This window comes from Ailuropoda melanoleuca, chromosome 6, assembly GCF_002007445.2.
Source record: "Ailuropoda melanoleuca isolate Jingjing chromosome 6, ASM200744v2, whole genome shotgun sequence".
In the NCBI taxonomy this organism is placed as follows: Eukaryota; Metazoa; Chordata; class Mammalia; order Carnivora; family Ursidae; genus Ailuropoda; species Ailuropoda melanoleuca.
The window spans coordinates 95337265-95361264 of NC_048223.1; the positions used below are offsets into that span (position 1 = coordinate 95337265).

The window sequence follows — 24000 nt, forward strand, 5'->3', positions numbered from 1 at the left end:
TTAATCTCATCTTTGGAATCCAATTTATGTGGTGGTCCTTCATGAAAACTGCTTTCTTCTTTCTGTAACTTGGCAGCCGCAAGGAATGACCAAAGATCTTCTAGAATGGGGCTAGCATTGAAGAAAGTAGAGCACACTATTTAAAGGAAGCTATAACTAAGGCTGATACTTAGTTACCATGTTCCATTACAGCCATGTGATTATGAACTGGTGTCTCTGTTGATGTATATGCCATACCAGTTGTTAAACATTTTTAATACCACCCTTGACTGTAATCAAGAGATATATGAAGGCACTTTGGGTTCTGGGAAGGTCAGACAAAGAATGACTTTCAAGGGGGAGGAGAATTCAAGGAGAAATTTTAAATAATTATTAGATGTGTGTTTTCTAGGGGCTATACTTACTGAAATAAGACCCCCTTTAAAAAAAAATAAGGCAACATAAATGCAGATAATGAAATGCTTTTCTAATGTGAGACAGTTAATCAGGGCAAACAAAATTTCCTTGGTTGTCTGTATTTCTCTAGCATAATTCATAAGGAATATGAAGGAAGAAATAATAGCTTCTTCTGAAAGGAAAGTAGTAGAGAAAGTAGTTTTCTCAAACATTTAGAATATGTGGACCACATGATGGGTCTTCATGTACACCACGGATTTTAGATAAAGACAAAAAAGTAATCCAAAAGTTGACCCTTGAACAACACAGTGGTTAGGGGCACTGACCCACCCCCTGCGCAGTTAAAAATTCACCTACAGCAGGGCTCCTGGATGGCTCAGTCTGTTAAGTGTCCGACTCTTGATTTCCACTCAAGTCATGATCTCAGGGTCGTGAAATCGAGCCCTGTGTCAGCTCCATCCTGAGTGCGGAGCCTGCTTGAGATTTTCTCCTCCTCTGCACCTCCCCGCTCATGTGGGCTTGCTCACTCTCTCTCTTAAAAAATAAAAATATTAAAAATTCACCTACAGTTTTTGACCCCCCTAAAACTTATCTACTAATAGCCTTACCATTAATATAAACGTTGATTCACGTGTATTTTATATATTATATGTATGAGATACTGTATTCTTACAATAAAGTAAGCTGGAGAAAAGAAAATGTTAAGAAAATCCTAAGAGAAGGGCACCTGCGTGGCTCAGTTAAGCTTCTGCTTTCGGCTCAAGTCAGATCTCAGGGTCCTGGGATTGAGCCCCACATCATGCTCCCTGTTCAGCAGGGAGTCTGCTTCTCCCTCTCCCCCCTGCTCCTGCTCTCTCACTCTCAAATAAAATAAATAAAATTAACAAAAAAATCATAAGAGAAAATACATTTATAGTACTGTACTGATTTTATAAAAAAAAAAATCTACATATAAGTAGAGCCACACAGGTCAAACCATGTTGTTCAAGAGTCAACTATAATATTAAAGCAGTATTCTAAAATAATTTAAACATTAGGAAAAGCAATTACTGCTGCATTCTTTCACCACACTGATACCTAGCTCACTAAAGTCAAAGGTTTCATATTTAACTGTTTCTTTTCCTACTCTTTAATTCTACTGATAATCCCACTTTTCAACTATAGGTTTTTGAGAATAGCAGCAAGTACAGGATGATTCTGTTAGATGTTTTAGATGTTTAAATGGATGGATACAAAAATTATTGTAAGAATTCTCACTGAAAATTACATACATTGTTATATGAGGCACTGAGTTGACGAATGGCACTCAGCAGTGAAGCTGAATATTTAATTTTGGAAGATGGCAGTGGGTAAATCTGTCCTTTTGGTTGTATTCAGTTCTAGGAAATAAATTTTTAGGTCTAGTGTTGGTAATACGATTTTTAGGTATACCTAATACTAAGACATTGATTTTTTTTTTTCTTTCCCTTACAGCAAGGAAAGAAAATGGGTAGATGTTGAAAAGTTCAGACTCTGTTTGTTTAAGTCATCTATATCATGATTTGGTCTTTATATTTTATCCTTTTTTTTTTTTTTTAAGATTTTCTTTAGACAGTGTGTGTGCATGCACTTGTGAGCCAGGAGGAGGGTCAGAGGGAGAAGAAGGAAGAGAGTCTTAAGTAGGCTCCACGCCCAGCATGGAGCCCAACACAGGGCTCATCTTACAAACCTGGGATCATGACCTGAGCTGAAATCAGAAGTCAGACGTTTAGCCGACTGAGCCACTCAGGCATCCCTTCCATGCAGTTTTTAACACTGACTCAAGAACACAAGACTTACTGTCAAATGCCAGCTGTTGTCTGTAAATGAAGCCATGTGTGAATTAGCTTTCAAGTGCCATACTCTTTCTTGCTACACAAATGGCTAGTGTTCTTGGCCCTGATCCCAGTATACCTTTTCAAGTCAAGTTCAAAAATAACTGTTGGTTAAAAGAAAATCCCTCCTCTATAGCATTTTTTCACTGATGATCAATTAAAAGTTGCATATATTTCTTGATTTACGTGTTATGTAAATGCCAGGAGTTGATTCATACTCTGAATACTAGTGGTTTCTTTCAGCCATAAAACAAAATATTTAAGAACATACATCTGTGATACTAATTGTTGTTCCTTGCTGTGTACCAAATACATGATGTACTGTAGTGTCATGTGATGATAGAATTTTCCCAGCAGATTTTCTTTTTTTGCGTATTCATGATTAATTTTGCACTGACCATTTATACCTGTTTTTGTTAAAATAAGTTGAAGTTCCTTTGACTACAGTTTTTAATCTTTGTTTTCAGTGACACAGTTCATAATACAGGCTTTGATTGCAAGCTGGAGTGGTTGAAAATTATATGAATGCTTCAGTGACTTCTTGTCCCTGTTTTATAACTTTTCAGTCCCTGTTTAATAATGTGTTACAGTACAGTGGGAACAAGGAGGTTTCCTTGTGCAAACTAATCCTAATTCACTGGTCACAGCCCATTCCTAGATTACACTATTTTCACTCTGATATTATACCATTTATCATTTGTGACATTCTGAGTTAAATGTGTTTTTATCACTATTACTCTTCAGTGAACATTTGAGGCATTGATTCTCATTCTTAAATTTGGGATTTAACACATGATGATATTAGCAAAATACGTGTTTATCCAGTGTAAACAACTCACGTGATGTGAAGGTTTGTTAGCTAAAACAGTCTCCTCTTACTATTCTTGTAGAGTGTGTGTGACCCTGAAAACATAACAATTAAGAACTAACAAGAATTTTCTTGAAATTAATGATTTTACTTTTCAAATTTGGGAAATATTTATGATCAGAATTTTTATTACTTTTTCATCAAATTGTTTGTAGACCACTTAATAAATTGCCAGGCACTACATTTGGTCTCCAGACAACACATGAGAGACACTGGCTAGACAAAGGAATACAAGATAAGAGAATATGCAGAGAGGAAGAAGAGGTGATGGTTAATATTCTGTGGGATGATCTCTGTGTAGCAGGTATTTTAAGTTTTATACGGATTTAAACTCAGTCTGGCTGGGTAGCTGCCAAATCTGCGTCTTTTCTAGTACTTAGTGGTGGTCAGAATGGAGGGGTGTTGGCAAGTGTGTGTTAATTATATAGGGAGCACAATATAGGGAATGTATTGTGCTCAGTTATGAAAAACTTAGCGGACTCCTCAGACTTTCATTCCTCTCACTTTGTCACCCATCTTAGGGTTTGGTTTCTTCTTTCTGCTAGTGAGTTAGGCTAGTTGCATGTATGCAACTACTTAAAAAGGTCAGCGTGTCCTCTTGAACTTTAACTTCTCCTTCCCCCATCGTCTGTTTGAATTCAAATCTGTATTTTTATGAGATCATCAGATAAGTCATGTACATGTTAAATTTAAGAAGCTTTGCTTTAAAACTTGAAGAGAGTACCAGCTGGAAAACGTTTGTCTTTTATTAAAAATAAAGCATTTCCATGAAGTTTAAGATCAGGTAGTAATCTTGGTTAGCCAAACAGAAAAATTCAAAGGAGAGTATCTCAAGGGCAGAGTTCTTGATTCCCAAAAGTAGCAGAGACTGATTCACATTAGCTTCTTTTTCTTTAATTTCTTTCAATGATATTTTGTAGTTTTCAGTGTGCAGGTCTTTTGCTTTGTTAAATTTATTCCTAAGTATCTCACTTTTTTTTTCACTTTTTTAAAATGAAATTGTTTTCTTAATTTTATTTTCAGATTGTTTATTGTGAATGCATAGAACACAATTGATTTTTGTATTTTAATCTCGTGTCCTAAAACTATGCTGAACTCTTTTAATGGTTCTGATAGTTTTTAAGCATTTTCTATTTACAGGATCATTTTATCTGTCAATATAGTTTTACTTCCTCTTTCCTAGTCTTGATGCTTTTATTTCATTCTCTTACCTAATTGCTCTGGCTGCAACCACCAGTACTTCAGTGGAAGTGGCTAGGACAGACATCCTTGTCTTGTTTTTAATCTTAGGAGAAAGTCTTTCCCTATTAAGTATGTTATCTCTGAGTTTTTCATGAGGCTTTTATCAGGTTGAGAATGTTTCTTATGTTCCTCTTTTGTTGAGTGTTTTTACATGCAAGGGTAAATACTTTTTCTGAATCTATTGAGATCATGTAGTTGTTGTTCTTTATTATTGTATATTACACTGATTGATTTTCATGTTAAACCAACTTTACATTCATGGGAAAAATTCCACTTACTCATGGTATTTAATGGATTTTAGATGTTGCTGGATTTGGTTTGCTAGTATTTTTTTGAGAATTTTTCTGTCTGTTGTCATAATGGATATTGGTCTGTGGTTTTCTTGTGATTTCTTTCACTGGTTTTGGTATTGGGGTAATACTGGCCTCATAGAATGAGTTGGCAAGTGATCTCCCCTCTTACATTATTTTGGGAAGAGTTTGTGAGTAATTGGTTGTTAATTCTTTAAATGTTTGGTGGCAGTGAAGCCATGTGGTCCTCGGCTTTTCTTTATAGGAAGTTTTTGGATTACTAGTTAAATCTTTTCACTTGTTATAAAGGTCTGTTCAGATTTTCTGTTTCTTCTTGTCAGTAATTTGTGTCTTTCTACAAATTTGTTCATTTCATCTAGATTATCTAATTTGTTGGCCTGTGATTGTAGTTTTCCTTTGTAATCCTTTTTATTTCTATATGGTTAGTATTAATGTCCCCTCTTTCATTCATAATTTTAGTAATTTGAATCTTTTTTTTTTTTTCTTGGTCAGTATAGCTAAAGGTTTGTCAGTTTTGTTGATCTTTTTTAAAGACCCAGATTTTGGCTTCATTGATTTTTCTCCATTTTTCCATTTTCTATTTCATTTATTTCCACACTAGTCTTTATTATTTCCTTCTTTATGCTTGGTTTGGTTTAGTTTGCTTTGCTTTTCTAGTTTCTTAAGGTAGAAGTTTAGGTTATTGGTTTGAGTTTTTGCTTTTTTATAGACCTTGTTTTTTAGAGCAGTTTTAGGTTCACAGCAAAATTGAGAGGAAACTACAGAAAGTACAACACTACCTCGTCATATGCGTAGCCTTCTTCATTATCAACATCCTTCACTAAAGGTACACATTTGTCATAATTACAAAACTATATTGACACTTCATTATCACCCAAAGTCCATAGTTCGCATTAGGATTCACTCGATGGTTGTATATTCTATGGATATAGACAAATGTATAATGACGTATATCCACCATTATCGTATAACACATAGTATTTTTATTCCACTGAAAATCCTCTGTGCTCCACATATTCATCCCTCCCTCCCCCCTAACCCCTGTCAGCCACTGGTCTTTGTACTACCTCCATATTTTTGCCTTTTAGAGAATGCCATATAGTTGTAATCATACAGAATGCAGGGTTTTCAGATTGGGGCTTCTTTCACTTAGTAATATATATGTATGTATATAAAATATATATAGAATTTCTCCATATCTTTCATGGCTTGATAGTTCATTTCTTTTTAGCACTGAATAATATTCCATTGTCTGGATATACACAGTTCATTTTCCATTCACCTACTAAAGGACATCTTGTTTCCAAGTTTTGGCAATTAAAAATAAAGCTGCAATAAACATCTGTGTGCCAGTTTTTGTGTGGACATGGGTTTTCAGTTTATTTAGGTAAATACCAAGGAGCGTGATTGCTGGATCATGTGGTAAGAATATATTTAGTTTTGTAAGAAACTGCCAAACTGTCTTTCAGAGTGGCTGAAATTTTGCATTCCCACAGCAGTGAATTCCTATTCTGTATCCTTGTCACTATTTGGTGCTGTCAATGTTTTGGATTTTAGCTATTCTAATAGATGTTTAGTGATATCTCACTGTTGCAGTTTGCAATCCCTAATGACATGTGGAGCATCTTTTCATGTGTTTATTTGTAATTTTATGTTTTTGGTGAAGTGTCTGTTAGATCTTTTGATCATTTTTCAAATCAGATTGTTTTCTTACTGTTGCATTTTAAGTGTTTTGTATGTTGTGGATGACATTCCTTTATCAGATTATGTCTTTTGCAGATTTTTTTTTCTCAGTCTGTAGGTTGTCCTCTCATTCTCTTGTTCTTTCTTCTTTTTTAATGAAGTCACTTACAGCTGTAAACATCTAAGCACTGCTTAGATTTCTTCTTTGACCATTGGTTATTTAGAAATGTGTTGTTTAATTTTCACATACTTATAAACTTGCCAGATGTCTGTCTGTTATTGATTTTTAATTTTATTCCATTGTGATCCAAGACCATACTTTGATTTCTGTCCTTTTAAATGTATTAAGGTTTGTTTTGTGCCTAACATGGTTTATTCTGACAAATGTTCCATGTACCTTGAGAAGAATGAGTATTCTGTAAATATCTAGTTGGTTCATAGTACTTTAAAATCTTCTCTATTTCCTTGTCAATCTTTTACCTATCCTTCATTGAAAGTAGTATATTGAAGTTTCCAACTATTGTTGAATTGTCTTTCTCCAGTTCTGTCCATTTTTGCTTTCGTTTATTTTGGGCTTTATTATGAGGTGCATATATGTTCTTAATTGTTATGTCTTACTGATGGATTGTCCTTTTTGTCATTATGAAATGTCCTTTTTTTTAAAAAATATTTATTTGAGAGAGAGCAAGCATGATTGGGGGGCAGAGGGAGAGAGAGAAGCAGACTCCCCACTGAGCAGGAATCCCAACATGGGGCTCGATCCCAGGACCCCAAGATCATGACCTGAGCCAAAGGCAGACACTTAGCCGACTGAGCCACCCAGGTGCCCCAAAATGTCCTTTATTTCTAATAATTTTTGTCTTAAAGTTGGTTTTAACTGATAATGTAGCCACTTCTGCTTTTTTGTGTTCATAGATTATTAGTATATTCTTACTTTTTTTTTTTTTTTTTAAGTAGGCTCCACGCCTGACATGAGGTTTGAACTCAGGACCCTGAGATTAATAGTCACATGTTCTACCAACTGAGTGAGTCAGGTGCCCCCTTAGATTACTTTCAAGCTAAATTTTTATTATAGTTTTGTTTTTATTTCTTTGTTATTCTCACCTAAACATTAATTCAGACTTCTGTGTAGAGTTGAAGATAACAGTCATCCTCAAAAAGTGGTTATCAGGGGCGCCTAGCTGGCTCAGTCAGTAGAACATGTGACTCTTGATCTTGGGTAGTAAGTTAGAGCCCCACATTGGGTATAAAAATTACTTAAAAAATCTTTTAAAAAAAAGTGGTTATCAAATGTTGAGTGTAAAACTTAAGAGAAACCTTTCCTAGAGAATCTAGCAAATAAAATTTATTTTGTAGTTTTTTTTTAAATAATATTAACAGTGATATCAATAGCTATCATTTGTTAACAGGCTCCTCCTATTTGCCAGACACTATTTGGGTCTCTTTGCCTGTGCTATTTTATTTAAACCTCTCTAAAGCGCTACACAGTCAGATACTGTCCTTATTTTACAGATAAGAAAACAGATTCAGCAGATTTATTTAATGGAATCCCATGGGCTTCTAGCAAGTAAGTGAGGGAGCCAGGATTTTAAACTGCTGAATTTCTTGTTACTGTCACTCAATGGATCAGCTACCAGGCCACATATAGATAAGAAATAGTTTCAGGTACTGTAAGAATTAATAGGGGTGGTATGAATTTGAATTTATTTGAGATACTGTTAATAAATTATGTGTATGATGTGTAAGTAAAGATTTTCAGTGGTTTGATGCTATTAGAATTGAAGGAGAAACATGGCCAAGAAGCAAAGTGATGGCTAGGGGCTTGCACCAACAAATAGTCTATTCTGTTTTTCCTTTGTGTCCATATCTGCGCTGCTGGACATGGCAAAGAATAGCAAAAGTTTGAAAGAAAAGATGCCACAACTGTAGTATCTCTTAGTATTTTCTTTTGTCTCTTTTAAGTGTTTGAGTTTACTTTATGTATTTTCCCTCTAGATAATATATTCACATGGACCAATTTCAAAAGATACTGAATATACCAGGGTGTTCAATGAAAGTCTTCTTACCGTGTCCACCAGCCATAATGCCAAGTAAGTTTCTTACTTGGAGGCAACCATTGTTAGAAGACTTAGTGTTTTTTTCCAGGATGTTTCTCTTCTCTCTCCCCCACACCCTGAAAAGCTATAAATATTAGAGTAGAGTTAAAGGAATAAACAAGGGACAGGAAAATACCCAGGAATCAGCAACTATATGAAATCATTTCCACTCTTAGGCCTGAAAGTTCAAGGGAAGAACTTGACAAGAGCTTTAACAGAAGGAGAGAAACTGTTTAACAGGATCTGTGGTTTTAGAGAAAGAAATGCCTGTAGTGAGGGAATGGGGTGGGGGGGACCACCCTCTGATTTTCTAGCCATCCCACTTATTGTTTGAACACACCGGAAGCTAGAGGGCAAGGTTGCCTGGAAGATGCAATTTGTTTGGCAAATTGTGCACAGAACAGAGTGGAGAAAGATGAGCAGTAAACCTGGAGAGGCAGAGTATTGAGCACAATTAGATTATATGTCAAAATACTATGTACAAGTATATTATAGATCACGTTCTATACTTGCTTTTTTTTTCTCAGCAATATATGGTAGATACCGTTTTTTATTAGTGTATAAAGAGCTTTTTTTCTTTACAGTTACATAATAATCCATTACACAGATGTATGTATGGTTATTTCTGTAAACAGTCTTCTTAATGGACATAAAGGCTGTTTTTAATCTTTCGCTACTACAAACAGTGCTGTCAAAAACAACTGTGTAAAATAATTTTATGCACATGTGCAAATATATCTAAGATGACTAGATGTAGTCTATCTAAATGACTAGAGTAGAATTGCTGGGTCAAAGAGTATGTGCATTTATAACATTAATAGAGATCATCAAATTGTTTTTTGTAGAGATTATACCTATTTAATCTTCCCAACAGTGTATTGGCGTGCCTGCTTTTCCATTGCCTTTGCCAGCATGCTGCTATCAATATACAGAACTAATTATATCTACTGCCTTAACATTGATCAAAGCTCAGCAGAATGTTCACTCAGGTATTTTTTTCTCTGTTATTATAAAATATTTTATTTGTTGAAAAAGAATATATCATAACTACATATGAGGGATAAAGACTAACCATCACTTGCCAACCTACCCCTTAGGTTTAGAAATAAAATATCCTGGTGCGTTCAACATTTTATCATTAAGTAATGACTATTTTATCCACAATAGTACTTTTTTGTCTTAAACTTGTATATAATATAGACATGATAATACAGAATGGACATAATATAGCTACACCATCTTTTTGTATCATTATTTTTTAAGATCTTATTTATTAGAGCACGAGCAGGGGGAGCAGGAGAGGGAGAAGCAGGCTCCTTGCTGAGCTGAAGGCAGATGCTTAACTGACTGAGCACCTACACCATCTTTTTTTAAATCAACTTTTTGCTTTAGGACAATTTCTGATTTATAGAAAAATTACAGAAATACTACAGAGAGTTCCCATATATCCCACATCCAGTTTCCTCTATTGTTAACATTTTATCTTAGTGTGGTACATTTGTTATACTTAATGAACCAATGTTTTTACATTGTTATTAACTTAAAGTCCATATTTTATTCAGATTTCTTTAATTATTACCTAATGTCTTCATTCTTTTCCAGGATACCATGTTACATTTAGTCATGTCTCCTTAGGCTCCTCTTGGATGTAATAGTTGTTTAGACTTTTCCTTGTTTTTGAGGACCTTGACAATTTTGATGAGTAATGGTCAGATGTTTTGTAGACTGTCCCCCAGTTGGGTTTTGTTTGATGTTTTTCCCATTATCTGTTGGGGTTATGAGTTTTAGGGAGCAAAACTGCAGAGTTGAAGTGCCATTTTCGTCACATCACATTGAAGACAAATCTTGTCAACATTACTTATCGCTGGTAATACTGACCTTGATCATCTGGCTAAGGTAGTGTTTATCAGAATTCCCCACTACAATGCTACTGTTTTCCTCCTTTATATCAGCTTTTTTTGATGATGTTGTATTTGCCTGTTTATCTTTACTTATCCTTTTATTTTCAGTTCTTCAGTTATTTTACATTTATTGTGATACTGGTAGTTGGGTTTTTACTGTCAAATTTTGTGTGTTCTATTTGTAGCACTTTTTCCTTCCCTGCTCCTTTTTCTTGGCTATTTCCTGGGTTGAAGTGTTTTTTCCTCTGATACTGTATTTTCCCCTGTATTAATTTTTAACTTTTATACGTTTTTTCCCTATTTAAATGGCTACCCTTGAAAAGTCTTAGCTTTTATCTCTTCAAATACTGCCTCTCCCCCATTCTAGACCTCTGATTAGAGTTATGTTAGATATTTTCATTTTCTTTCATGTCTTTTAACTTTTGTGGATTTTCATCTTTAGTTTCTGTGCTGCAGCATTATATTTCTTCTTTTTTTTCTTATAATAATATTTTTTATTATATTATGTTAGTCACCATACAGTACATCCCTGATTTTTGATGTAAAGTTCGATGATTCATTAGTTGCGTATAACACCCAGTGCACCATGCAATACGTGCCCTTCTTACTACCCATCATCAGCCTATCCCATTCCCCCACCCCCCTCCCCGCTGAAGCCCTCAGTTTGTTTCTCAGAGTCCATAGTCTCTCATGCTTTATTCCCCCTTCTGATTACCCCCCCTTTCTTTCTTCTTAACTGTTACCTGGTTCTCAAATTCTCTTTTCAAGCAGTGTCTAATCTGCAAGGGGTTTTGCTTTCTTTAAGTTCTAGTTTTTTCTTCATTGTGCCTGGTAATTGTTCATAGTCTCTTCCATTTTGTTCATTTAAAAGTTATCTTGTATTTTATTACATCATTTTTATGATCGGGTTGATAATTCCATTATCTAAAGTCTTTGGTAGCCTAAATCTGTTGTTTCTCTTCTGGTTCTTATTCACGATGCTTTATTTCTCTTGAGTGCGGGGATTACATTCACATTTGTGTTCTTATTTATAAATTGTGGATACGAAAGGATTTGCATTAGGGATTTCTCCTTTAGCACAGAGGAATTTCTAACCTGTAATCAGCGTGCTAGTAGACTGTAGTTACAAAATTTTAGAGGAAACTATCCTCCTCATCATACTTTTATTCTTGAAGATGAGAGAGTTTTCCTTGTTGGCTCACTTTGTTGTCATGTGGGTGGTGGTTTTTTTTTTTCTGGCTTACCCCTTTCACTGATGGTTCATGCAACCCTTCTGAGGGTCTCCGAGTCAGCTCTCCAACTATGTATGGACCTAAATCCTAGCATGATTTATAAACCCCAGTATTTTAGCTTTTCCCCTTGTGACTTTTTCATTAGATGAAAGGATCATTTGTCATCATAGGATTCCCCATTTTCTGGATTTTGTTAATACTCACACCCCAAGAATACTTGGGTAATATGTTGCTCTATTCCCTGCATTTCTTTTTTTTTTTTTTTTAAGATTTTATTTATTTATTTGACAGAGAGACAGCCAGCGAGAGAGGGAACACCAGGGGAGTGGGAGAGGAAGAAGCAGTTTCCTAGCGGAGGAGCCCGATGTGGGGCTCAATCCCAGAACGCTGGGATCACGCCCTGAGCCGAAGGCAGACACTTAACGACTGTGCTACCCAGGCGCCCCTATTCCCTGCATTTCTTATCATGGTGGTTAGATCTCATCAGTGAAGTTAGATATGATTTTTTTTTAAAGATTTTATTTATTTCAGACAGAGAGTGAGTGAGAGAGCACAAGCAGGGGTGGGGGCAGCAGAGGGAGAAGCAGACTCCCTGCTGAGCAGGGAGCCTGATGCAGGGCTCAGTCCCAGGACCCTGAGATCATGACCTGAGCCGAAGGCAGACACTTAACCAGTTGAGCCACACAGATGCCTCTATGATTTTTTTTCAAGAATATTTCATAGTTCTATGTACTTCTTACTACATCATGAGGCATATAATGCGTAGTGTCTTTCAAAGAAGAAACATTACAACTGACCTCTCAGAAATGCAAAGGATCTTAAGAGACTTCTGTGAACAATTGTAGCCAACAAACTGGATAACCTAAAATTAAAGCATAAATTCCTGGAAACATACAACCTACCAAGACCAAATCTTGAAGAAATAGAAAATGTGAACAGACCAACAGCAAGAAGGTATAAACCTCTCAACAAAGAAAAACCCAGGACCAAATGGTTTCAGTGGAGAATTCTACTAAACATTTAAGGACAATTCAGTGCCAGTCCTTCATCTTCTTCCCAAAAATTGAAAAGAAAATTCTCAAACTCATTTTATGAGGCCAGCATTATCCTGCTTTCAAAGCCATATAAAGACACTACAAGAAAAGAAAACCACAAGCCAGTATCTTGATGAATATAGATGCAAAGATTCTCAACAAAGTACTAGCAAACCAAATTCAACAGCACGTTAAAAGGGTCCACACCATGACCCAGTGGGATTTATCCCTGTGATGGTTCAACATCTGCAAATCAATCACTGTGATATGCCACATTAATAGAATGAAAGTTAAAAATCATATGATTATCTCAACAGATGCAGAAAAAAAGCATTTGACAGAATTCAATATCCTTTCATGATAAAAAACTCTCAACAAATTTTGTATGGAAGGAATATGCCCCAATATAATAAAGGCTATATGTGACAAACCCACAGCTAGCATCATACTTAACATTGAAAGGCTGAAAGCTATCCCACTAAGATCAAGACAGGGGGATCCATTCTTACCACTCCAATTCAGCATAACACTGGAAGTCCTAGCCAGAGTAGTAGGCAAGAAAAAGAAATAAAAGGCATCCAAATCAGAAAGAAGTAAAGTTGTCTTTGTTTGCAGATGATGTCATAACATGGAAAATCCTAAAGACTGCCCCCCAAAAAAGTTAATACAGTAGAGTTGCAGGATACAAAATCAACATACAAAAATCAGTGCATTTCTGGGGCGCCTGGGTGGCACAGCGGTTAAGCGTCTGCCTTCAGCTCAGGGCGTGATCCCGGCGTTATGGGATCGAGCCCCACGTCAGGCTCCTCTGCTATGAGCCTGCTTCTTCCTCTCCCACTCCCCCTGCTTGTGTTCCCTCTCTCTCTGGCTGTCTCTATCTCTGTCAAATAAATAAATAAAATCTTTAAAAAAAAAAAAAATCAGTGCATTTCTGTACACTAACAACAAATTATCTGAAAAGGAAAGAAAATCCCATTTATAATATCAAAATTACTTATGAATAGAACTAAAAATTATAAGACATTGATGCAAGAAATTGAAGACACAAATAAATGAAAAGATGTTCATGGATTGAAAGAATATTGTTTTTGTTTTGTTTTGTTTTAAAGATCTTATTTATTTGACAGGGAAAGAGACAGTGAGAGAGGGAACACAAGCAGGGGGAGTGGGAGAGGAAGAAGCAGGCTCCCAGCAGAGGAGCCTGATGTGGAGCTCGATCCCAGAACACCAGGATCACGCCCTGAGCTGAAGGCAGACGCTTAACGACTGAGCCACCCAGGTGCCCCAAAAGAATTAATATTGTTTAAAATGTCCATACTACCAAAGCCATATATGGATTCAGTGTAATCCCTGTCAAAATCCCAATGGCATTTTTCACAGAGGTAGAAAAAATAATCCTAAAATTTGTATAGAATCACAAAAGACCCCAAATAACTAAAGCAGTCCTGAGAAAGAACAAAGTAGGAAACATCACATTTCCTGATTTCAAACTTTATTATGAGGCTGTGGTAATCAAAACAGTATGGTTCTGCTGGCATAAAAAGAGACACATAGGCCAATGGAACAGAATCGAGAGCCCAGGAGTAAACCCATGCATATACATTCAACTAATATTTGACAAAAGGACCCAAGAATACTCAATGGGGGAAAGAACAGTCCCTTCAATAAATGGTGTTGGGAAAACTGGATATTCACATGCAAACAAATGAAATTGGACCCTTATACCACTTATAAAAATTAATTTGAAATGGATTAAAGGCTTCAATATAAAACCTGAAACTATAAAACTTGTAGAAGAAATGGAGTTTTCTAATTCAATTCTCTTATATTAAGTTTCTCTGGACTAATACTACTTTCTCTTTCTTTATACCTGTTTTGAATTCTAAATCTTGTGGATTTTATTCTAGTTTATTCTGCCTTTAATAATCCGTTATAAGATTAGTTTTTGTAAAATATCATTTTCATTTTAGCATGTCTCTCAGGAATTTCCTGTATATTGTGTCAAAGATCTAGTCAGGGTTTCTGTCAAGTAACCCAGATCTTAATGGTATACTAGCTTAAAAAAAAAAAAAAACCAAACGTATAAACCTGTTGAGTCTTTTTGCCTCAGTTGGAAGGTCTCTTAGAATGCCCCCTTTTTAGATCGTAGACTTCAAGTCTAGGTCAAGATTCACTTCTGTTAATTAGTAAATACATACATGCATTGATTCTTTAAAAAACTCTTTGTATCCTTATCTCCCTATAATCTTTACTTAAAATTTCATTAACATATATCTGTTAAGTTTGTACCACTCTACTGTACATATGCTAAATTTGCCTTAAAGTTTTTCAGTTGTTGGGGTGCCTGGGTGGCGCAGTCAGTTATGTGGCTGACTCTTGGTTTCACCTCAGATCGTGATCTCGGGGTCATGGGATCGAGCCCCACAAGGGGCTCAGTGTGGAATCTGCTTAAGATTCTCTCTCCCTCTCCCTCTGCCCCTCCTCCTGGTGCGCACTCTCTCTCTCAAATAAATCTTAAAAAAAAAAAAAAAAGAGCCTTGTACTTACCTCAAAAAAAAAGAAAAAAAGTTTCTCAGTTGTTTAATGTGTATTTATTCATTGTCCTTAACTAGATTGGAGGCTCCTTGGAGGCAGAGGCTGGTGTGTTAAATTTTATTTACATTTATTTTAATGTAAAGTAAAATGCTATGTGTACAGTAGGTGCTTAATAGGTACTTAGTTGTTGACCTTATAGCCCACAGATATTCTGTAGGCTATTCTATTCTTATTAGGTAGATTTAAGCTTTCCTTTGGCACAGACTATGTAATAAAGAATTACTATGATGATCTTTAGTTACTGTTCATGGTAATATGCTATATATACACATGAAGGAATGGTACTCATCTACTTTGACTCTGGATCTTTTATTCCTCAGGGTGGTTTTTTTGTTTAGTTTTGAGGGCTTTGGTTCAGTTATCTAAAAAACTGCCCAACAGTATATCTTTTCTTCTCTGTTTATAATTTAATGTCTAACTTCTTGTTATTAAGCAAATAATTTATAGCCTGAGTTTGTAGGATATTTATTCTTAAGTAAAATTGGTAAAACCTCAGCCTACAAGCAGAGCAATCAAAGATGACATTTACATAAGCTTGCCTGAGGCTCTTGAACCTGGCCTCTGAAGTCTAGTTTTTAAAGTAGTGATGAATGCTAGGGAAAGAGTTAAAACTCTAATATCCCATCAGGATTTCCACTTTTAACTTTTGAGTTGGTTGTTGTGCTGTTATTTCATGTCTTCAGTAAAATCCACATTTGTTGACTTGGAACCATATACTTTTTTTTTTTTTTTAAGATTTTATTTTAAAGTAATCTCTACACTTAATGTGGGGCTCAAACCCACAACCCTGAGATCAGGAGTTACACACTCCACTGACTAAGCCAGCCAGGTGCCCTTGTTAAAGGTCCTTGTTTAACAATGGATTGAATCAAATACTTGCCACAGAGTGCTACAGCTAGGTCCTATGCCATTATATTCTAATGTCCTGCGGAACAGGCCAAAGTGCCCCAATGCACTGCCAAGTACCATGTGCTAAGATAGCTGTGGCCCACAGAGTCCCTGAGAGTGATGCCAATCATCATCAAAAGCATTTTTTAAGCACCTATCTGTACATGGTTCTATCCTAGGCACTGTACAAAACGAGTTAAACAGACTTGGCCCCTGCCCCCTGGGAATTTTCAATCTAAGATGATGCTGACATGGACAGACATAAGGATATTGAGACAACTGAACAAACATTGAACAAGAACATAAAGTACTAACATTATGCACAAGCAAAGGGGTAAGTGCATTTTGTGGAATAGTATTAAAGGAAGCCTCTTGGGACATGAGCAGGGGCGGGTAGAGCAATTAGTCAACCTCTATCAGGTTAGGTTAGTTTTCATTGGGAATTTGGGTTTTCATACAGACAGACTTAAAGTAGGGACAGGACATTCCAGAAATAGAATACAATAAAAAGAAGACTTGGAGCAAACAGAGAAGTTCAGAACTATATTGTTGGACTCTTAGTGACATCCCAAATCTGTAATTCTGGATGGTTCCAAATCTGAAAGTGGGGTTGACATTTTGGCTTAGCAGATTGTCATTAAAGTTGGGTCTAGATCAAAAATAGTTCAATGCAGAGCAAAAAGCAAACCACAAAACCTGGAAACTTGCATAGCTTTTGAAAACAGTCTGTTTTGCTTATTAAAACTCTTTTATAAACCATTGGCCACTTAACAGAAAACTTCACTGGGGCTGTTATCATCTCAGGAACTTACACAAGGTTGTCTTGTGAAGCACCTATTTTTGTTCATTAAATTGTGTTCTGTGTTAGAAACTTTAGCACTCTGACAACATATGGAAATTATTTCTCGAGAATTGGTGAGAGTTTGTTTTGTTTTGTTTTGTTTTAAGGATACCTTTCTATGCCAGAGACAGGTCGTAGAAATTCTGGTTGTTACTGTAAGCAGTGCCCATAGATGTTGAGCCCTAAATATTACCTGCCCTTCAGTCATTAATTTCTTATCTTCCAAGATATGCCTTTAACACCATGCATACATAAATTTTAATTTAAATCACAGCTGCAACAAATGTACTTTCGCAGTGTCTGCCAGATAAAACTGATTACTTCTTTTTCAGTAGATACATACTTAGGAGTTTCCCCAATAGTTTCAGCTAACTGTTTGATGTCATTCACATCTGAAATGTGAAAATTTGAATTTACCCAGGGTATTAGCATGTATTTTCTTTACAAAAGCTTCTTTATTATACAAAAGAATTCACAATAGATTTTCTTTTAATTGCAAGCTTCCCTAGTGCCCTTTAAACTATTGGGTTTTCAAAACTTAAATTTATACAGAGCTTCTTCAGTTGCCATCCATTGTGTAAATACAGTACATTGAAAACGTAAGTGGTGAAGCCCACTGAGACATTAAAAATTCAATAATGCCTTTTTAAAATATTGAAGCCTTTTTATGCCCTTAGGTGTTTGACTTGTGTGATGTGCACTTATTCATACTTCTTCCTCTTCATTAGAATTGAGGTTTTGTAGGGCTAGTCTTGTCTTTCCTTGCTTTCCATAACTCTTTGTGCTGTAATACAACAGTAAGAAGAATCTAGTAACTTGCTATTTTTCTTTTGACCCCAAGTCATGGGATAGTAGCACATGGTAAGCTTCCTAATAGGAAGAGTATGATTTAGGGACTGCCATCCAGAGAAATTCAGTAATTGTTTTTACTCACTAAATAGCTTGCCTAGATAATCTTAAACACCTCCCCTGGGTGGCAGTTTATTCTCATGGTATGTTCACTACTAAACATTTGTCTTTTAAATATTAAACTATTCTTGAACTAGTCTATCTGAAGAGCCTGAAGAGAGGTTTAGGCAAAGTAAAGACAGAAGTCTAGACAAAATTATTTCACAAAAACTGGAAATAGGGACTATAAAATACAGCCAATGTCTTCGTTTAATCTAGCACATCTTTTGTATGTGATTCAAGGAATGAGTAGAAAATTTCCAAAAGTGTACAGATTTTTTGTTTTTGCTTGCACAGAAAGAATTCACACCCATTGACTCAGGAAGAAAAAGGAAAATTGAGCTTGTTATATTAGAACCATCTGAGATCTTTAAAGGAAAAACAATTCAAACATCTCTAGATTGCCCATGTTCATAATAGGTAAAAGTGGTAGTGATGGTTCTTTTAGGAATTGTATTGTTTCACTCCATCAGTAGATAGTTCCAAGTACCCTCTTGAAAGGAGAGAGGAAGAAGGTACATTGAAAGCATGTAAAATACCTTATTTCCTTACCAATTTTTATTCTGACTGGATGGAAAATAGTCCTGCAGTTAACTTGGGCTTGGTACAGAATAGTGAAAAAGACAGACCTAGAGATTTTCATATCATAGTTTTAAATAAGTACCTCAATAGAGAATTCAACAAATATTTGAGAGTCATAGGAACTTAGGATTCATCAATAAGCAAAGCAAAAACATTATTTTTCTTCCTTTTAGAGCTTATGTTCTAGTTCAAAAGTCAGCAGACTTTTTCTGTTAAAAACCGGAGAGTAAATATTTTAGACTTTGCGTGTGGCCATGTTCCATATAAAACTTTATTTACAAAAGCAAGCAGCCGGCTGGATTTGGTCCATGGCCCATAGTTTCCCAACCCATGTTCTTTTAGGTGGAAACAGAATGATTAAATTAGAGTATGTTAGGTGATAAGTGCTTTGGGAAAAAGAAAAATAGTGCAGAATAATTAAATAGGGAGTATCATGAGGTAGAAGTTGGCAGGGTGAGTCTCACTGAAGTCAAGAAGAGAAGGAACCAAGAAAGACTGAGAAGTTAATGACTGGTGATGGAAAGAAAACCAAGAAATGGTGATGTCCTAGAAATATAAAGAACCACATACTGGGAAGAGGAAGGGAACATCTGTGTCAGATGTTGCTGCTAGGCCAAATAGGAGGAAGGCTGAGATTACAACATTGAATGCAACTAATCTTAGGTTGTTAGTGACCGTTATGAGCAGTTTTGGTGGAGAGAATTGAAGGAGAGAGTGAAAACAGGAAGTCTTTTGAGGAATTTTGTTGTAAAGGAAGCAAAGATGGAGCAGTGAGGGAAGACGGATCAAGAGAAGAATCTGAGTTTTTTAAGATAGAAGAAATAATGACATGTCTGATGGAAATAACCCAATAAAAAGTAGAGAGGAAATGATGTGGGAGACAGCTGCTGGAGCTGTGGCTTTGAGTTGGCAAGGGAATGAGATCTGGTGTGTCAGTGGAGGGATTAACTTCAGGTAGGTGTGATGTTGGTAGGTGGGTACATGTGCCATGGGGAGTTTGGACTTGTGGCTTCAATTTTCTGATTAAAGCATTATCAGTAGAGAATATGAAAGTTGAAGTGTGGAGGTTTCATATATACCTATGGTTTTTTACTTTTAGTACCAGCATTTGAGGGATCTTTGGTAACTCACTAAAATGACTTTTATTGTACCCTCTGAGGGAGTTTTAAACTTAACCTAGCAAATTTTTATATTTTAAGGATTAAACCCTACATTATGAGATTGAATAATAAAACATGTAATGCCTATGGCACAGTGCCTGGTATCCTATAGACACTCAAGAAGTGCTAACTATTATTAGAGAACATAGTAAATACACTAAATTGAAACCATAGGTCCTTTGATGTCCCTCCTAATGTTCTTTCTACTTCACAGTGTGGTCTTTCTTTATACAGTGACTACTGACGTTACTGGCTCCAGCGATCAGGGGCTTCATAGATGGATGCTTGTTCTTACGTGTTTTAATTATTTTATCATATTGCTATGTTAATTTCTTTGTACAATAAAAATAAATTTTTTATATACAGCATCCTCCTATAGATTGTAACCCCCCAGAAGGTAGGTAATAATTCTTATACATTTCCAAGAAAATGTCTCAAGTGCTAGTTTGTATATAGAGGGTATTCAACAAATATGGTGATTAGTAAATCATATTTCTGTGACTAAACTTAGATACTCGGTTCTTTAGGACTTGCTCTAATTCAGGCCTGAGACCCTTCCACTATTCTGAAAAAGTCCGAAGCTAAATTATATTGGACTTAAGCAACTAGAAAGCCTCCAAATATAGCTATTCTAAATACCTTCCATAGAAAGGTAGTAGCCAGATTTCACAGTAAGTATACAATAATGGAAATATAATTGGCACATACAGCCATTGAAATGCCATAAAAACTGGCATTGTGATCATTAGAAGAAGTTTGTTAGAACCACCAAATTCTCCTGAAATTAATAATATGTTAGCTAACTGGAATTTACATACAAACTTGAAAAAAAAAAAGAAAAAGTTTGTTAAAGAATAATACTCAACTAGTCCATATTGAAAATCAAAGTAAGATAGATTGACTTTGTATAACTATAAGGAAATAGCCTTGGTTACCTTCACATACTGCACCACGGAAGTAATGAGTGAAGTCAAAGAAGTGATATTTTTACCAAGTACTAGAGAATCTAAGTGTGGGCAAGAACTGTTTGGGAAGAGCAAGCTGAAATGGCCATTTTGTTCTGCAGTAGCAAGTGTGAATAAAAGAATTGAGAGAATCTATTTTCTTCATGAGAAGCAGCTGTGTTCGAGCCTTTAATCTTAGGTTTACTGATGAAGATAAAAATTTGAAGATGCTATTTCCTAGAATTTAGAAAGTAAAACTTAGCTATTTATGCAAACAACTGAGAAATTCTAAATTTATTCAAATCTAGGTTCCCATCACATTTATAATAGTTATCTCTAAAGCACCAGAACATCCAACTTCATAAAAATATTTAGATCAATGGAAAATATTGAATAAGTCATTTTTTAAAAATCTGTCTTGTGTTGAAACGTTACTTTCTTTTTTTATTATAGGTCCAGTTGTTTACGTCTTGGATCTTGCGGATAGACTGATCTCAAAAGCTTGTCCATTTGCTGCAGCGGGAATAATGGTTGGCTCTATCTATTGGACAGCTGTGACTTATGGAGCAGTGACAGTGATGCAGGTTCACTATTTTACTCTGTTCAGTGATAATATTTTTTATGTGAAGATCTATTAAATAGATTTCTGTTAGGAGAGTTTTAAAAATTATTACTATTATTTCGAACAAGTAATAACCTTCTCATGGCTTAAAAATAAGAAATACGTAAGAAACTAGTGAAAAGCCGTCGTCTTTGTGCATGTGCAAGAAAAAAATAAATTTGTTCACACACACACACACATACACATACCTTTTTTCCCCTTAAAGGAAGCATAACCCCACTTTTTTTTTTTTTCCCCCACAAACAGTGAACCTTGGAGATCTTTTCATATAAGTATGCAGAACTCTCCATGGCATTCTATGGGTGGAATTAGAACAATTTACTAACCAGTCTGTTTGATTAGACAATTATTTGCTAACTGTTGGTGAAGATTATCAGACTTAAATTTCAAGATTTAGTCCTAGACCCTTGACTCCTCTCTTTATACTTCTCTGAAGATTTCCAGCTATCATCTCTGTGCTTTTTGTGCTTAGATCTATGCCTTTCCCCTAATCTAGACTCAAATCCAGTCCTACAGTCACAGTTTGTCGCTTTTCCTTAAATGACCTCTTGTGATTTCACAGTCAATATTATTGAAATCAGACTAGTCTTTTCCTCAATTTGAAACCTAAATTTATTCCCCATTATAATTTTTCTATACCTTTGATCACTATTATTTTCGCATCTATTCAGTCTGTATCATACATTCTTAGGATTACCTTTAACTCTTCTTACTTCAAACACCTGTATCAGTCCACTGACCCAAGTCCAAGCAGTTTTCATTTTTATATGTCTTATATCTGTAGCTTCTTTTCCACAGTCTTAACCCCCTGACCTTCTTGTCACTCCCCATCATACCGGTGGGCTAAAGGAGGCTCTTGATTGGTTTCTCTTAATTTCATTCTCTTCTCTCAGTCCATTCTTCTAAATCAGTCTTCCTAAAATAATACCTTCAACATCTACTCCAGGCTCACCATCTCCTCTGCCTTCAGTAGTGCTTTACCAGTGCACCACTTAGATTGGGTAAGTGTTTCATAAATAACTCAGTAATAGTTAACACACTATATAATATTCTAGAAATTGCACATAACCTATCTATGCTGGGTCCATAGTGAATGGCGTTTCTGGTTGCTTCATTAATAGTCATGGTGGGACAGATATTGCAAGGCTTCTTCATGAAGTGTTGATGACACCCCCAAAATCTGGATATAGTCAGTAGAATGAATTGCATCATTTGTCATGAGTGTAATGGGTAAAGATTAAGAACCACTAACTTAAAAAAAAGATTCCATTTACTTAACCTGATTTGTTACACAGGGTGCATCATAGTCTCACTTCATTCTACTTTGAGGCCTATTGGGCTTTCTCCTCCAACCCATCCTTACTCTGTTTAGTTTTTTTACCTCTGTCCTTTGGCTTTTGTCACCCTCCCTGCCTCATACCTGTCCTTCCATTCCTCTGTCTACTCATCCAAATCTAAACTCTCCTTCCAGGCTTAGTTCAGCTGCTTTTCCCCCCTAAACCTACCAGGCAACTCCTGCCCGCTGTTATTTCTTTTCCCTCTGCATTCATGACATTTTCAGTCCTCAAATGTCAGCTAATCTTGTGCTGATCAAGTGGTATTTCTTATATAGATTACCTGTTACTTAACTTTTCCTATATTCAGGCCTTGCTTTTCCTATGAGAAGGTAGTTTCCTTGAAAGTAGAGACTGTCTTACACTTACATATTCCTAATATAGAATATACACAGAGAATAACACTTAAAAGGCCTTCATAAATATTGGGGCTTTTTTTATATGACTTGTTCTATCAGGTAGTAGCAGGTTTGTTTGACTGACTATATTCTCTGCAATAATTTGTTAAAACTCCAGTAATGAGTACATCATTAGTTCAGGGAGGTTTAGAATGATTCAGTAGGACTGACAAAGACACAAAAACTTAGAGCAGATATATACATTATTTAATGCACAAACACATTTTACAGATATGTATTTTTTGCAGATGAGGAAACTAAGGCCCTCTGAGTGATTTCTCTTAATACCTAATTGACCATAAGAAGTAGGATGGCTCTTTTTGAGGAAAGATTTTAGGCTTGCTCAGTCGTAAAAGAAATTTGATAATTAACAAGAGCCAATTAAGGAATATAGTTTGTATCCTCTAAACAGGGCTTCAAGCTGGATTTTGGCACTTTGAATCCATATTGGTATGATTCATTTGAAAAGTTAACACCAAGCTAAGGTCTATGTAAAATACAAGACAAATTGAAAGCCCTGATCCCCAGCCCCAAGAAATATAGTCTAAGACAAGGTGTATATAAGTGAATAACTGGAGAACAGTTATTACATTATTTAAACAAATATGAAGAGTTCAGAAGACTACATAAACAATATTTTAATTCAGTAAAATGAAAGATCATTTGAAATTACAAAAAAAGTAAATCTTGAGCTGACCCTCGAAGGCAGTAATTTGGATTGGGAGAGGGGAAGAAATGATACAAGCAAGGAGACAAAAATGAACATGTTGGTTAATGGTGACAGTAAAGAAGAAGACCTAAAATTATGATGATACATATATATTGTTTGTTGCAATTTAGAAATAATCTTCACATGTACTATCTCACTTGAAAAGATTTTTTTTTTAAGCTAGAATGAGAGAGATTACCTGTGACAGTAGGTAGATATTGTATGATTTAAGAGTATTGGGAAGATTTTTTACCTATCTGAGCATATGTGATAGAAAATGTGCCCCACTACACCATCAGCAGTATTTAGGGGTTTCTTTTTTATCCCTTGAGTGTTCTTTTCTTTTGTTCTCTGACTAGTCTG

At 35.6% G+C, this 24000-nt stretch overlaps 1 protein-coding gene across 1 annotated transcript in view; it reads left to right on the forward strand.

Annotated features, from left to right (window-relative positions):
* Window positions 1-24000, forward strand: part of MARCHF5 (membrane associated ring-CH-type finger 5) — a 50254-nt gene that overhangs the window by 18350 nt on the left and 7904 nt on the right. The window contains exon 3 of the mRNA XM_011220848.3: window positions 21028-21158. Coding sequence (XP_011219150.1) covers window positions 21028-21158 — 131 coding nt within the window. The remainder of the gene's footprint in view (window positions 1-21027; window positions 21159-24000) is intronic.